Below are 16052 nucleotides of genomic sequence, written 5' to 3' on the forward strand. Positions count from 1 at the left end.
CACAACAGAGCCATAAAGATAATAGAATTCAACAGTTTGAAACAATTTTTTAAACAAAACTGATAAAAGCTATGTAACAGGACAATAGAAATACTGTTTAAAAGTCAAGCAGTAAAGTTTTGGCAAAACTGTATGGTTTTTATAAGCCATCTAATATACCATAACCTCCTCGGTAAGGGAGTTCCATGGCATTGCTACACAGCGGTTACTGTCTCAATTGTCCAGGCATGAACAGTGTCTCCAGTGAAGAACATCAGTTCTGGACAGTTCCATGTGGAACCAGTAGCAGCTGATGTCTTCCATGTTGGTGGGGCAGTAAACCTGCACTAGGTTTTAGCTTTAGTATTAGAGGAGCTATCTGCGTTGATGCATTCTACCAGCAAAATTAATTCAGCATGCTGGATAGCTAATTTAGCATTTGGACTAAAGAAAAAGGACATTCACTGCTCATTAACAATAGCCATCATTGTATAAAAGGAGACTCAGATACTATGGCCATAAGTCATTTATGGTTTTGAGGGAAGAACGAACACCCGAAACGGGCTTAGTCTACTGCATTTTGCACTACCTGTAGTTTCCAAATACAGTCAACCCTCCACATTTTCTGGGTTATGGCGCAGGTGAATAACTCTACCCCTTCCCCCACAAAAAACTGTATTTAACAACACTAAAAGTCAGATCTGCAGATAAAACCCAACGTGGATGACTTCAAGGCAACAGGGTTGCTTCTCAAGGCAGAAGTGGACAACTGATGGGGATTTTGCTGCCACCTCTGCTGCTGCCCTATGTCATTTTAAATAGGGAATTACAAGCCTTGCCACATGTTCACAGTCTCTCAGTCTTGCGAGGTTTGCAGACTCTATTAAAAATAGCATAGGGCAGCAGTGGAGACAGCAGCAAATAATGAATATCAAATCCGCAAAAGTCAAACTGGTAAATGTGGAGGGCTTTTCAAGAGAAGCCTGAGAAGGCAGCCACATCCTACTTCCACAGAGAGGAACAGAGTTGCTGCACAAAGGCAGTGCCCACAACTGTTACCTAAGCATGCAGAAGCAGCACTGGATCTGTATTTTCAATCTGGGCATCCAGTCCTTTAGTTACAGCTGGAGTTTGCTCTCCGGATCCATGGATTCTTTATCCACAGATTTAACCATCCACAGGTTGAAAATATTTTAAAAGATAAAAATTCCCAAAAGCAAACCTTGGTATTTTTATTTTCAGTAAAGGGCACAATTTTACTATGCTATTGTCTTTAATGGGACTTGAGCATCCATGGATTGTGGTATCCACGGGGGGTCCTGGAATCAAACCCCAGTGGATGTCAAGGGCCCACTATACAACAATTTGTTTTCCTTATGAGGTTTAGGAGTTAATACACCAATCAATCTTTCTCATTAATTTCAGAAGCTTAGTGTTGGGCTACAATATGTGGCAGAACTGGTGGCAGACTAGATGGATCACATGGTTGGTCTCTAAATTCAGTCCTGCTACCTACCTCCTATTCCATCATGCCTAACCCATTTTTGGTTTAATGCTCTACTGTACAGGTTTTTAACAGCATACAGCTGAAATAATGGCATGCAGAATACACTGATATTTCACTTAGCTCCAGTTTTAAAATCTGAAAGAGTCAATAGCTGCCTTGAAGCACAGAAGTCAAGCTTACTCACAGCATAGTTCAGAATGTTCATCTGAGCCATCTTCACAGTCGGGATCTCCATCACAATGCCATCTGTTGGGTATGCACTGTCCATTTCGGCACACAAAGTCTGACACAGAACAGGTCTTTCTTACTGCAAAGAAATAGTATTATTACATTGTGTGAAGTACAAAAATACTCTGCACATGCTTTCAAGTACTCTGCTTAACAGTTATCAAAAGAGACTACAAACATAGTCATTGTACCAACAGATGCTTAGTAACACCACTTAACTAAGGTGTATTTTCTTTAAAGGAATAATTTTCAACAATGATAACATGAGTACATTTGAGTGAAGGTGTATGAAACCAACTTGGAATTGTATTCTTCATATTCATTGCTTTAACTAATCTTGCTTTTGAATCTCCACGGCCTCTTGCATTTTAAAGGGATTCCAAAGAGTGGCAATCAGTTCAGCCTTTACAGGACAAGAAGTAGGGAAAACCAAAAGGTAATTGGATGTAGTGGTGTCACTAGATCTCAAGAACAAGAGATACTACTTTTGCACACATAACCACATATTTGAGTTAGTACATACCCAGCTGAAATGTGCTGTTATGTGCCTTCAAGTCATTTCAACTTATGGCAACCCTAAGGCAAATCTATCACAGGGTTTTCTTGGCAAGATTTATTCAGAGGGGGCTTACCTTTCTCTGAGACCAAGAAAATATGACTTTCCCAAGGTTACCCAGTGATTTTCCTTGGCTGAGCAGGGATTTGAACCTTAATCTACGGAGATCTAGTCCAACACTCAACCACTATACCACACTGGCTCAGGCCAATTAAATAGTTTGCATCATTTCATGCTTCTTAGTGTCCCCAATTGTAGAATTCAAAGCAGATGTTTTAACAATAAATACCATTTCAGTTTATTTCCTTTTCTCCACACAGAACACTGGGAAATGAATACCAAAGGACAAACAGGTTAAGGATGTTAGGTGGGAAAGCCAGACCTTGTAGAGGATACGGCCCAGTTCTAGCAGATTGACTGGGGGGGTGCCACTGCACTAGAACTTGGCAAAATTTCACAGCCTCATTGCTTCATGACAGAGGTGGACAAAGTGCACCCCAGAGTCACACGCAGCCCCTCAAGGTTGTTTTTATGGCTCCCGAGTCCTCTATACTCTACAGCCCACCTATGTCTGGTAACAGCAGTTCATCCTTCATATAGCTTGAAGTTCCTCTGAACTGTTTAACATTAATACTTATTTTTCAGAACTTCCAGGGTGTTCTTTATTTTTGCATTCTGGCAGTCCATGTGTCTCTTAGAGGGCTCCATGGGAAGAAAACTCACATCTACACCTATGGATGTTGCACACCCTTGCTTGGAGAGATACCAACCTATTCCATTCTAACACTTTGCAAAGAGGAGGCATTTCCTACCTAAGGTATTAATGCAAAAGTACTCTGCTAAACAGAAAAGCTCATGGAGTTCATGTGGGCACGGCAAAAGATACATTAGTTACAAAGGGGGTGGGGGAAGAATGATGTGAGATTTGCAAAGCTGGATGTTCTGATACAGTCAGCCCTTTGTATCCTCAGATTTAACCATCCACAACCTGAAAATATTCCAAAAATATATAAATTCCAAAAAAAGCAAATCTTGATTTTGCTGTTTTACATAAAGGATGCCATTTCATTAAACCATTGTATTTAATGGGACTTGAGCATCCATAGATTTTGGTATCCTTGAGAGGTCCTGGAGCCAAATCCCAGTGGATTGCAGTCCAAAGGATGCTAATGTGTGAATTCACTTCGCTGATGTTATATGTATGTAGACATACATTTGTAAACTTAATGAAGGTTAATCCAATCTATAAATTACTGCCCTTTTCTTTAGTATACTGTGATTTATTGTCTACTACATGTCAGCTTAATCTAACACAGCAAATTAAGCAGAACTTGGTTGGTTTTGAACACTAGGCACTCCATAGTTAGCCTTTAGTGAAACCAATAGTCCAGTGCCTAAAAGCATGGATTATGAGTAACATTCTCATACTCTTTTTATATGGATGGATGCTTTGATAAGTTTGTTAAAAAAGAAATCAATTTTTGCAATCATTTTGCTCTCTATGGTTTTCTGTCAGCTAAATAAGCTCAGACAGAGCATATCAGAGGTATGGTGAAATATTTGTTGAGCTACTTTACTACCCACAGTGGTTCAGCAGCCATGCAAATCCTTACCGCAGTTTAGTTCATCACTGCCATCAGAACAATCTTCATCTCCATCACACCTCCACACCAGAGTTATGCAGCGGCCATTTTGACACTGGAATTGATTTTCATCACATTTTACTCTTGTACCTTGAATTGAGAAATAGGCTACAATTAGATGTTGTAGACCTGAGGCAAAATAACAGGAAGGCCAAATGAAATGCATTCCTTCAAATGGAGAATGCATGATTGTACAGTATCTAGTTTTGTTGTAGTAGTTGTTACTGTTACGTGCTTTCAAGCTGTTTCCAATTTATGGTGATCCTATCACAGGGTTTTCTTGGCAACTTTCTTCAGAGGAGGTTGTCATTGCCATCATTTGAGGCTAAGAGAGTATGACTTGTCCAAGATCAACCAGTGGGTTTCCATGGTTCAGTGGGGATTTGAACCCTAGAAGCCACACTGGCTCTCACTGCATCTAATACCAGGACTGATATTACAGTCCCCTAGTACTTTTAGTTGTCACAGAACTAAAGTGATTTTACTCTTCTGGAAATAGCAACTAGTTTGATTTATTTATTGCCTTGCCTGAGATTGGTAAGAAGATATGAACAAAACCAAGGCTGCGCCCTATACAAGCCAATGGAGGATTAGTGTGTTGGGGCAAGTAGGCCCCTCTAGATAGCACTTTTGCCATTCATTATTAACCAGGATTATTAACGACCTCAATGGTTGTTTGAATGACTTCACATGACTAAGCAGGATAACATTTGGGTTGTCATTCATTTTTAGTGTGTTCTATGGCTGTGTCTACACTGCAGAAATAATGCAGCTGAAATTATTTTCACTATCATGGTGCAATGCTATGGAATTCAGGAGTTTGTAGTTTTGCAAGATATTTAGCCTTCTCCACCAGAGGGCTCTGGTGTAACAACAAACTACAAATCCCAGAATTCTATAGCACTGAACCATGGCAATTAAGGCAGTGTCAAACTGCATTATTTATGCAGTGCAATGTAGCATAAAAGACCAGGCCACTGGCAGGTGAAGTATGCATAATTCTAGAAGAGGTTTGCTTGTCTTGTCGCTATACAACTGTTTTTCAAGATGAAAACACTAAAATTGGAGAATTTTAAATTCTAAAAAAGGAGGAGACAGAAACCAAAAGCAAACGTTTTATGGGCAATGCTGACCCAGAGAGGCAGAATTTCTCAGAACTATGACTCAAAGTACCAGAGTCATCTTATCTACAGCACCATTCCCAGGATATAGGACCCAGGGCAAAGAGAACCTACCTCCTTCTTAGTCTACAGAATGTAATTTTGTGTATGATTCATTTTTTTCCTTCCCAATCCTCATAGTCTACCAGAAAACTACTCCCAGTTACTCCTAACCAGCTCTACATCAGCAGTTTAACTTGACACTGAAAATTCACTTTGTTGCTATTATTGGTATAAATGGTTGGGAGTCACAATCTAAGGCACATCACCCAGATCAGTCTATCAAGACCTACTTGCTGCCAACTCTAGTTTACAGGACCATTATATTCATTACTTCTTAAATGCAAAAGAAGAATTAAGGTTTTGCAGATGCATAAGAAAACAACAGGTGATAATGGAGAAAACTGAGCAATGTCAGGGATCCAGTAAAAGTAAGTTTTTAGTTTTAAACTGTTTTTTTTAATTAGCTGACACTTCTGAAAACTTCATCCTAATGTTTTTCTCTGTGTGTCTGGATGGGCCAAGAACGAAGAGAACACTACAACCCCTGCTTATTGGTGTGTGAGATTTGGGTTTATTGCTACAATCTCTTTAAAGTTCCACATCAGAAAGGGGCATTTGTTGTGTACAGTCTCCAGCAAGCAGCATTCTTATGGGCTATTTCAGCTATTCTGAAGTGCATAAGCAACTTGCATTTTTGAACTTACAACCTGTAAATGTTTGCATAATTTGTATAACATGCTGCTTGTTCTACAAACTGGACAGGGATTTTCCATCCATTGTAAGAAACTCCCTAAGTCTAGAAAAACCAATGTGTGCAAAGTGTACAGCGCATATAGGGTTACATTCTCCTTAATAGTCTAATACATATAGACTGTAATAGAAGCTATCTTGGCACTGTTTAGCAGCAAGCATGGAGTACAAGCATTAGTGGAGCAAATGTGAACCATCACCATTTACTATGGTGGGATACAAACCACCGCTTTGCGGCGGTCTGCCACCACCGCCGGTTGGTCCGCGGGGGAGCCGGAGCCTCCACACGGCGCGGCTCCCGTGCAGACCGAAAAAGAAGCTCCAAAATGGAGCTTCTTTTAGAGTCGCATTTGCGACGTAGCAAGGCGCCAGGGACGCACTCGCTACGTCACAAAGGACACGACGCATACGGACGCTCAGCGTCCGATACGCAAAGATGGCACCGGCCATGTAGAAGGGCCGGCGCCATCTTGTACGGACGGAGTCCGTATTAGGCCCAGGGGCGTCTATAAGAGACGCCCCTTTTTTAAAATGGGACGTCCTCCGGACGTCCCAAATGCCAGTTTGTAACCGGCCAAGGTTACAATAGTATAACTATGGCTTATCCAGCGTACAACTGCATTAGGTGTTAGTTTCTTGCCTGTTAGTTTAAATGAATACTTCCCTGATATAGGGACTGGCAATCCAACCCCACCCCACGTGTACCAGAGGCCAATACTATATTGTTCATTCAGTCCAACTGTTTTATATCCTTCATGAAAACTTCCTAGGGACCAGCAAACAATGATTCAAAGAGTGCTACTCTGAGAGAAACTGTATTGAAGAAGAAAGTATTGTGTTAGCTGTATCGTTGTGGCTAATCAGTCACATATATGAACATAACAAGCTACTTATACTCCCTGAGAACATCAAGTTCAGTAGCACCAACATGACTGGGAGTCAATCCATGGTTCAAAACAAGCCTTTCTCAGCCCTACTTAATACTGAACTTGGGACTTCCTGCATCCAAAGGATGTGCTCCAACCAATGACCCTTCCCCATCACCTTAGAAGTTCAGAAGTAGTTAATATCCCATTATGTGGAGAAGTTCCTTTTGTTCAGCTCTTACAAAGCTGTGAGACAGCAATAACTGTCCAGTGTATCGTTGCTTTCCCCAAACATAGTCTGCATCAGAATGCAGAGAGATCATGTAGTACCTGACTAACCATGGCTGCAACTATACTGGAAAGTTAATGCAGTTTCACACTGCTTTAACTGCCATGGCTCAGTGATATGGAATTCTGGGATTTGTAGTTCTGTGAGATATTTAGCCTTTGCCATCAGCACACCTTTCCTAGCCAAGCAGCAACAATAAACAAACCATGAAGAAAAAAGAAACAAGGAAACAAAGAAAAAAAAAAACAGAAAGACAGGGAGTGAATTGCTTTGTTTGGAAGCAATTTAAACAAGTTATGGGATAGAATGGATGGACACCTAACAAACTCTGTTTATATCATTAAAAAATACCACTTAAAAAAATAGACACAGGTTTCCAGACATTTCTGGATTACAATTTTCACAATTTTTCTGCTATTTATGAGAAGGCTGCATGGCACCTAAGGGTGCCAAAGGATGAAAGTGCCCAGGCCCTGCCACAGTTGCCCACCTCCATGGGCACAAGGGAACTCCAAGCAAGCATGCGTCCCACTGTGCAGCACTCTGAGAAAAGACGTGTTGATCCCAGGAAGTGAGCAATTATGCTCCACCCGAAAGTGTTTACTCCCTTCTTCCCTTTGCTAAACTAATCTGAAGGGCGATAATACACTTCTCTTCAAGCACATGTAGTCACTCTCAGCTATCCTGAAACACAATGAAACACAATAAAGGCATTTTAAAAGGCCAAGGAAGTGTAGCATGATGCAAGACTCCTCTAATTTGTTGCATCATTTAGATGTTTACTTTTGTCACTTCAAGGTTAGCAGAGCACTGTGTATTTTTAGCCCTCACTAAAACACCAAGTGCTTTTCAAGTCAACCCCTGACAAGCACTCAAGTACAAGACCTTGCTTCTCTCGATCACCAAGTACAGAGGGATACTTTTCTGGTCACATTGCATTTCCTACTAAGATAGCGAAAGGGAGAGACATGAAAAAGAAAAAAAACTGAGGCAGAGTCCCACCTATAGAACTTTGGCAGACAATCTAAGTTAGGAGTTGAGCGTTTTTAAATATTAGCAACACCAAAGACATTCCCACTGTGACAAGCATTAACTAGACTGGTTAACATTTCAAGATAAAGGTGCTGTCCCAAGGTTAAATGGAAGTACTTAAAGTGGCACAGACCTGAAGTTTAATGAAGCTACAAATTAGAATCTCAGGTTTCCAGAGCTCTATTTTTAACCTTAATGGGGAAACCCTGAATGCTTTAACATCCCAAACTTAAGCAGGATTCCCTCAGAGGACAATTTTATGGTAAACCTGGTTGCCCAAATCATTATATTTTAGAACACGGATTCCCAAACCGTAGACCTCCAGTTGTCTTGGACTTCAGCTCCCAGAAGCCCCAGCCAACCTGGCCAACAGTCAGGAATCCTGGGATCTGAAGTCCAAAACATGTGGAAGACCAAAGTTTGGGAATCACTGTTTTAGAAGAACAAACATGTCACAGGATCTGAGTTGGATCAGGCCAACGGCAGACCAACAAAACTAACATTCTGCTCCTCTTGTGGTCATCTACCTATACTGAAGGCCACAAACATAGGGTTGCCATATCCCGCCGGGGGGCAGGACTTTCCCTGTTTGGGGCGGGTCTGCATGGTCCCGCCCTGGTTTGGCCCCGCCCCCGGGATCCCCCCGCGACGGACACCAGGCAGGGAAAGGGTCTCGCCTCAGCGGGGCCCTTTTCCGCTGCCTTTCCGCCTCCTCCGCCGGCCAGGGAGGCAGTCAGGCAGGGGAAAGAGCCTTTCCTCTTCTTCCTCCTCCTCCTCGTCTTCTGCCTCCTCTCCTCCTCCTCTTCTTACTTTCCTCCTCCTCCTCCTCCTCCTCTTCTTCTTCTTCCTCCTGTCCTCCTCCTCCTCCTCCCCTTCTTCATCTTCTCCACCTCTTCTTCACCACCTCATCCTTTCCCTCTTCCTCCCCTTTTTCTTCCTCTCTACTTCCTCTTCTTCCTCCTCCTCCTTTTCCCCTCTTCCTCCTCCTCTTCTTCCTCCTTTTCTTCTTCTCCTCTTCCTCCTCCTCTGCTTCTTCCACTTCCTCCTCTTCTAGTTTTTGGCCAGAAAGGGAAGCACATTTCTGCCATCTGTCTAGGAATAATGCCAAATGTCCTCCATTTTGATCATGCCTAAGAAACATGCATTTATATGAATTTTTTTTTAAAAAAATCAATCATTTTTTTGCATGTCCTCCATTCAAAAAAAGCGTGTCCTACATTTGAAAATTTTGTCCTACATTTGTCCCGGTTTGGAGGTCCTGACTTATGGCAACCCTACACAAACAGGGCACGGGTATAGCAGAATCGTGTTTGTGCTCTGTAGCTAGTGGTATTGACAAAGGCCGCTTCTGATGCTGGGAGAAATTTATACCTATCATGATTAGCAGTCATTGTTAGCCTTATCCCTCTAACTCCCTCTTCAAGCTATCTGAGTTATTGGCCACCAAATACATCAATGCCTGAAGAGCAGGAAGACTACGTTCATTTAAATACAAATTTGGAGTACATTGCTTCTGCATCCTAATTGCAAAAAACTTTATAGAGAGTTTGGGCACTTAACCAACACGTTACTGTATTCACAACTACAAAAAGAGGTGTTTTGCTTTGTTTTCCAAGTCGAATACTAGGCCACCATGATAAATTACTATCAACAAAGTCTAGATGGAAGTTTATGTAGTAAATCTTCTCAGAGTAGTTCCCTTAAAGTCATTATGGGTTAGGTTGGTGGTAGATGCAAGGGGGGAGTCCCAAGGGCTCCCAGAAAGGAAGAGGCATTCACGCAAAGGCTACCCCACAAGTTCATTTCCAAACTCCAGGCTCTTATTACAGTACTTACTATTACAATGTATTGAAACATTCATCTGCAAATAAGATGCAGATTAATACATGCTTATGTACACTTTTAGCTGTGGTACTGTACATTCTTTTCAACTATATACAGCCAGTTCAATAGTCTACAATGACCCTTCCGTACCCACAAACCTGACACTCTTTTAGCATGTACTACAGTGACTAAAGCAGGTGTGGCAAGCCTGCAACCTTCCAGATGTTGCTGGCCCCTAACTCATCATCCCCATGCTGGCTAAGGAGTCCAAAAACATCTGGTGGATCACAGGTCTCCCATCTTTGGATTACAGCTACATCAGAAATTAGTTTATTTCACTATGAGTCTCTATTATATGATATCTGTGGGCACCACAACATCTCATGTTCGTGTGCCCGTCCTTCCCCGTCCTTTTTTTTAAAGTTAGGTGAATTAACACTGGCCTGTAGGCATTCCTAAGAAGTGAAGGTGGTGGTTGTCTATAGGACCACACTTCTATCCACATTGAGCTTAGATGCCTAGAAGAAAAAGAGCCCCACTATCGCCTGTCATGTCCCCAAGGCCGTCAATGGGTGTCCTGTAAGTTTTTCATATTTCCATATGTGCTCAAAAGTCTGGGGATCCCTGTTTTAAAAGATAATCATATATGAAGGAACAGTTATACTCTTCTCATTTGGCTGAAGTCCAGACTTTGGAAGAGCCTTGTGACACAGCTCTTCCTTATCAGAAACAAATACAGAAAAGACGCTGCTTCAGAGAGTCATGCCCATGCTTTATCTATGACCGCATATTGTCTAGTAAATAAAAGTACTGTAGTACTTCAGTCTTCAGGTCAGTGAAGCTGTGTGTCTTCCAAGCATTACAGATATCATGGTAATAACTGTAATAGCTGTTCTAGCTTACTATGTGTACTGATCCAAAGATGTTTAGGAGAAGAGCCAAGATACCCAGTACATTTTAGGACACTGCTGCCAGCTTGTAGCTGAAACCACTGTGGACTTGGTGGCTGAATAAGGCTAAAGAAGAGCTACATACATAACATGCTCATGCAGCAACCACACGGAGAAAAGGATAGGACGCAATACAGCAGAATACAGCCTTGGCAAGTAAGTTTGCTTCTTGAAGAGCTTATTTTCAGAGGCTAATAGCCAAACAAATGAAGCACATTAATGACTAATATGGCTAACTACCATCAGCCTATGTGCATCACTTGTACCTATTTGCTGTTGTTGCATGCCTTTCCTAATGTGAACCTATCATAGGATTTCCATGGCATGTTTATTCAGAGGGGGGTTGCCAATGCCATCCTCTGAGGCTGAGAGAGTGTGACTCAGCCAAGGTCACCCCATGTGGATTTTATGCTTGAGCTGAGATTCGAACCCTGATCTCCAGAGTCGTAGTCCAAACCTCAAACCACTGCAGCATGCTGGCTCTTACTTGTACCTATCCAGCTCAAGATATACTAGGTAAACTTGAGGTATCTCAGTGGCAGTTCACATTACAGGAGACTAGAGCTTAGGCGAATAGCCAAACCAAAACCAGACTCATGTGCAGGGAAATTTAAAAGTCACACCTTTGCCACCCAGGATTGGTTTAAGGACCAGACAGTTTGATCTGGCAGAGACAAACAGGCCAGATTTCACCATTAAGTACTTTTCAGAGTAAGCCTTACCCCACCGAGGAGAATGGTCTTGACACAGGCCTACCAAAACCCAGTAATAACTGCAAAGCTAGGAAGCTGGTTACTCTGCGTAGCACAAACTCCGAGCCTCTCCCAGTCTTATCTTTCCAGCCTCCTACTCTAGGGAGCAAGTTTAGAGAAACAGTGTGGCTTCAAGGGGCAGTTGGGTTTCCACAGTTTTATCCAGCCAAAGCTAGATAATGTTTTTAAAAGGCGCATGGCTTGAACACAGCAGGGCAGGTTAAAACCACACCCCAAACAACACAGTCCCTACCAGAGGGACTGGCACTGCCATTCCAAGCCCATGCCAGTCCTGGCAGAGCTACCAAATTGTACCCGGGCCAGTCCCCTTTCTTTCAACGACGATGGCACTCTTATCACCCAGCGCTTCTCCTTATCAGTGGCAGACATCCAAGCTTTGATAACACCTGAGGCCTAAAGGGTTGTCCATCTCCTGCTGGCTGGCAGGCAGACGGGCAAAAGTTAGGCAGCTGAGCTACCTGAAGCCAGAGGTTGCCAACCAATGCTCCGAGGAGCCCTTAGGGCTCTATATGTACTTCCCAGGTGCCTCTCAAGGCAAATGAAAGAAATAAAAACTGAACGAATTAAAGAATAAGAATATATACTCCTAAACACCATTAACTTGTAAGTTACAGGAGTTGATCACACTGGGGCTGATGCTGGCATTAGAGACGTTAAAGCGCATTTAAAGCACCCTGAAAATGAAGCAGAAATGGCGAGTAATTGTGCGAATGGTTATTGCGTGCAATGGCACAAATAAAGTGATGTCGGAAATGCACTGTCGCTGAAATCCTGAAAGGAAAAAGATGCCCGTTAATGCTTCTTTGAGACCACTTTAGTGGCGGGTTTTGCATAATGTCGTGTGAAATCGTGATGTGCAATTCATGGGATAACCCTCTGACTGCCTTGGTGTGATAATAAACTCCACCCAGAGAAGGAAAGCCTCTCGGGGGCTCTGCCATAGAAAGAGGGGCTCGGTGCCTCAAAAAGGATGGGAAGCCCCAGAGGCCTCTTTGCCTTGGCGCTGCCAAGGAGCCAGCTGTAACCAAAGGCCCTCCTGACTCCTGGAGAGGAAAGGCAAAGGGAAAAAGAAAAGTCAACAGAGAAGGAGCCCTGGCAAACCAAAGGCAGCCCTTCTCAGCCAAGGCAGCTCCTGTCGGGCCCCTTCTGGGGCCAGGGGCCTCCTGCTCTTTTTAGGGGCGCTTTAACTGCCCTGCCTCAACCAACGACAATGAATGAATGCATGCCCTGAACGCCCCCCCCCTCGGCCTTGAGCCAGGCCAGTTCAAGCGCTCTCAAGGCGGAGGATCCTCTGCCAGTGCGGAGGCAGGGTTGCCACCGGAGAAAGCCAGCCCCGAAGAGGAAGGGAGGGGGCCCGGAGCCTTGGTACTCACCGCGTCCTCCGGGGAGCCAAGCCAGGGCCAGGAGCAGCCCCAGCCCCAGCCCCCGGCCGGAGAAGAGGGCCATGCTGGGCCCCCACCAGGACCAGGACCAGGACCAGCTGCTGCTCTCCAGGGAAGGCTCCCTTGGGCGGCCCTCTCCCTCTCGCCTCCTCCTCCTCCAGACGCCCAGCAGAGGGAGGAGGAGGAATAAAAGAAGACAGGAGGAAAGAAAGGAAGGGAAAGACAAGAGGAGGAGGAGGAGGAGGAAGGAGAGAAGAGGGAGGGGAAGAAAAGGAGGAGAGCAGGAAGGCAATAATAGGAGGGAGAGAGAGATGGCAAGAAGAGGAGAGGAGAGAGCAAGAGGCAATGGAGGAGGAGGAGGAGGAGGTGGCTGCAGGGGCGTCGTGGGCGCAGAGAGCACCGCCGAGGAGGAGGAGGAGGAGGAAGGTGAGGGAGAGGAAGGCCCCGCCGCCTGGCTCTTTATACGGCCCGCCCCTCGCCTGCCCGGCCGAGTGTGTGTGTGTGTTGTGTTGTGTGAGTGTGTTGTGAGTCAGGGGCGCCTGGCCGTCCTCTGGTTGGCTCCCTGGCGCCGCCAATCCCCGCCGCCTGCCTGCCTGCCTTCCTCCTCTTCTTCCTCCTCCTGGCTAAACCTGGCGCAGCTGTGGCGGCGGGGCAGGTGGGGCTCCGGAGGAGGAGGAGGAGGAGGCCCAGGTGAGGCCGGCCCAGCGCCCTCCTTTTCCCGGACGCGCCCTCCTCCGGCGTCTCCCTTCTGCGCTGGGAGCTTGGCTCTATCTATCTATAGGATCGATCTGCCTGGAAGAGGTCCTCCATCCGGAGCAGGACTCGAGGAGCGTAGCTCTCCATTTCCCCAAGGAGCCTTGGGAGCAATGCTTTGGGCCCATCCTCCGCCTCTCCTCCTGAAGGTCCTCCATTGGGGCAGGAGGAGGAGGAGGCAGGGATTGCCACCTCTAGGAGCCTTGGCAGCTTGGCTTGGGGCCTGTCCTCCATTTGTCTCCATGGTCCTCCATTTTGATCATGACTTAAGGAAGCCTAGGACTCCATTTCTTGCCGCGTTTGGAACTTTCTTTGGGGCATGTCCTCCGTTGGTCTGGAAGGTCCTCTGTTCAGATCCTGACTCAAGCATAGATTGACATTTTTACATTTCTAGGAGCCTTTAGAGCTTTCCTTTGGACCTGTCCTCCACTTCTCCTGAAGGTCCTCCACTTCGAGTGCGATGCAGAAGCCTGGGTTCACGTTTCCAGGAGCTTTGGGAGCTTTGCTTTGGTCTTGTCCTCCATTTCCCTGGAAGGTCCTCCCTTTGGCGAGGCCTTGTCCTCCTGGCGGCAGAGGGCATGGGGTCCCCTTGTGTCCTTTCCTCCTTTGGGACTAATGGCCACCCTCTGCCTCTGGGGCTGAGAGAGTGTGACTAGGCCAAGGCCACCCAGCAGGGATCCCAACCCTGGTGCTCAGGTGGCATCTGCACTGTAGAAGGAGTGATGTAGTGTGAATTAGGACTGCACTCATCATCCATCCATCCATCCAGGTGAATTAGGATTGCATCTATTTCCGTCCATCCATGTAAACTGGGCTTGCGCCCACTGCCATCCACCCCTCCATGTCCACCATGGCAATTTCCAGGAGCCTGCCTCTGAAGCAGATCTGTTTAGGATTGCAGTCCTTAGAGTCTCTCCTCATAAGTCAGTGACAGTGAATCCAGTGCTGTTGACTTCCAGCTCAATGCTTCAGCACATGATTACATTTGTGGGGTTTCTATCCTGGGCCCACTTACCTGGAAATGCAGCAATTCAACACAGAAGGACTTACTTCTATGGGAACCATTTAGAGGACTGCTTTAATATCCTCTGCGAATCCTTATTCTGCAAATTAGTAGCAGGTGTCTTATTTATTTGTTAAATAGAGCGATCTTGTCCAAACTAGTTTTCAAAGCATACAAAGCCATGTGGCTTTTAGGTTTTTCTTTTGGAAATGTATTTGGATCCTCAAGGAAAAGAGACTGAATGCCAGATATGTTCTCATGCATGGACATGGCCCTCTGAGTCAGGACTTGACCCTTCTATTGAAGCAGAAAAGGATTACTTCTGCTTTCTCTTGTCTAAGATTACAGTTAAATGTTCATTTTATAAAACGGCACGGAGGGATCCTATAATTAAAGCTGTAGCTTGTGTTTGAATGAGAAAGATGTTCATTTGTAGCACTTGAACATTCAGTTAGAGGCCATGAAGCAGAAAGAAAGTGAAATAACAAGAGAGAACAGAATCATCAAATGCATTTTGTTCATGGTAGGCTTTGAGAAGAGAGAAGATCCTGAAACCACTCCAAAATGCATAAGCATCATTGACTTCTGTTGGATTCTTTAAGTGCAAACAGATTCAGGTTTAGCAGGTTCTTGTTTCACTATCCATTTTATTGAAGCAGGCGTGCTTATTTCTTTTGAGTTATATCCAACTTGAGTTGATATTAGCAGGAAGATCTTTAATTGGCATCATTCCAAACAGGAAGAGGAAGGAACTTGTGGCTTTTCTTATGGTAACAAGGCATTCTTTAAAAAAAGTTATTTAATGCATGTTTGCAAGTGCATTTTCCTAGGAACATACATGCCATGAGAGCCAGCATGGCGTAGCGGTTCAAGCATTGGACTATATGACTCTGGAGCTGCATACACACTGCAAAAATAATCCAGGATGACACCACCGGAAGCCAACAACTTAGCTTTTCTGTTAGACCTTGCCGGGACATAGAATAGTAGCCCTTCTACTTGGTGGTGGTAGTGGTGGTGGTGGTTGTTTTGTGCTTTCAGGTTGTTTGACTTATGGTAACCCTAGGCCCCACCATGAGGCTTTCTTGGCAAGTTTCTTCAGAGGGGGGTTGCCATTGCCATTCTTGGAGGCTGAGAGAGTATGACTTACCCAAGGTCACCTAGTGGATTTACATGGCCTAGCAAGGATATGATCCCTGGTCTCCAGAGTCCAATGCTCAAACCACTACGCCACACTTATCTGTGTTTTATTGGAAAAGGATTGTTCCTGTCCCAGGTCACTGAATAATCACTTTCTTTATCTGGAAGAGGATGGAGAGAAGACAAAGGCTGGAATTTGCAGAAGCAATAATCA

General features: G+C 44.6%; 1 protein-coding gene across 2 annotated transcripts in view; it reads right to left on the bottom strand.

Moving 5' to 3' along the window:
- The window catches only part of VLDLR (very low density lipoprotein receptor), a 29762-nt gene extending 16569 nt beyond the window's left edge, over positions 1-13193 (bottom strand). The window contains exons 1-3 of one of the 2 annotated variants that reach the window (XM_042452011.1): positions 12934-13193; positions 3884-4003; positions 1671-1793 (exon numbers count right to left, since the gene is read on the bottom strand). In XM_042452011.1, coding sequence (XP_042307945.1) covers positions 1671-1793; positions 3884-4003; positions 12934-13006 — 316 coding nt within the window. In that variant the 5' untranslated portion in view covers positions 13007-13193. The remainder of the gene's footprint in view (positions 1-1670; positions 1794-3883; positions 4004-12933) is intronic. The other variant, XM_042452010.1, reaches the window with a different exon arrangement.
- Positions 13194-16052: the final 2859 nt, after the last annotated feature.

Source organism: Sceloporus undulatus, chromosome 2 (genome assembly GCF_019175285.1).
Source record: "Sceloporus undulatus isolate JIND9_A2432 ecotype Alabama chromosome 2, SceUnd_v1.1, whole genome shotgun sequence".
NCBI classification, from domain to species: Eukaryota; Metazoa; Chordata; class Lepidosauria; order Squamata; family Phrynosomatidae; genus Sceloporus; species Sceloporus undulatus.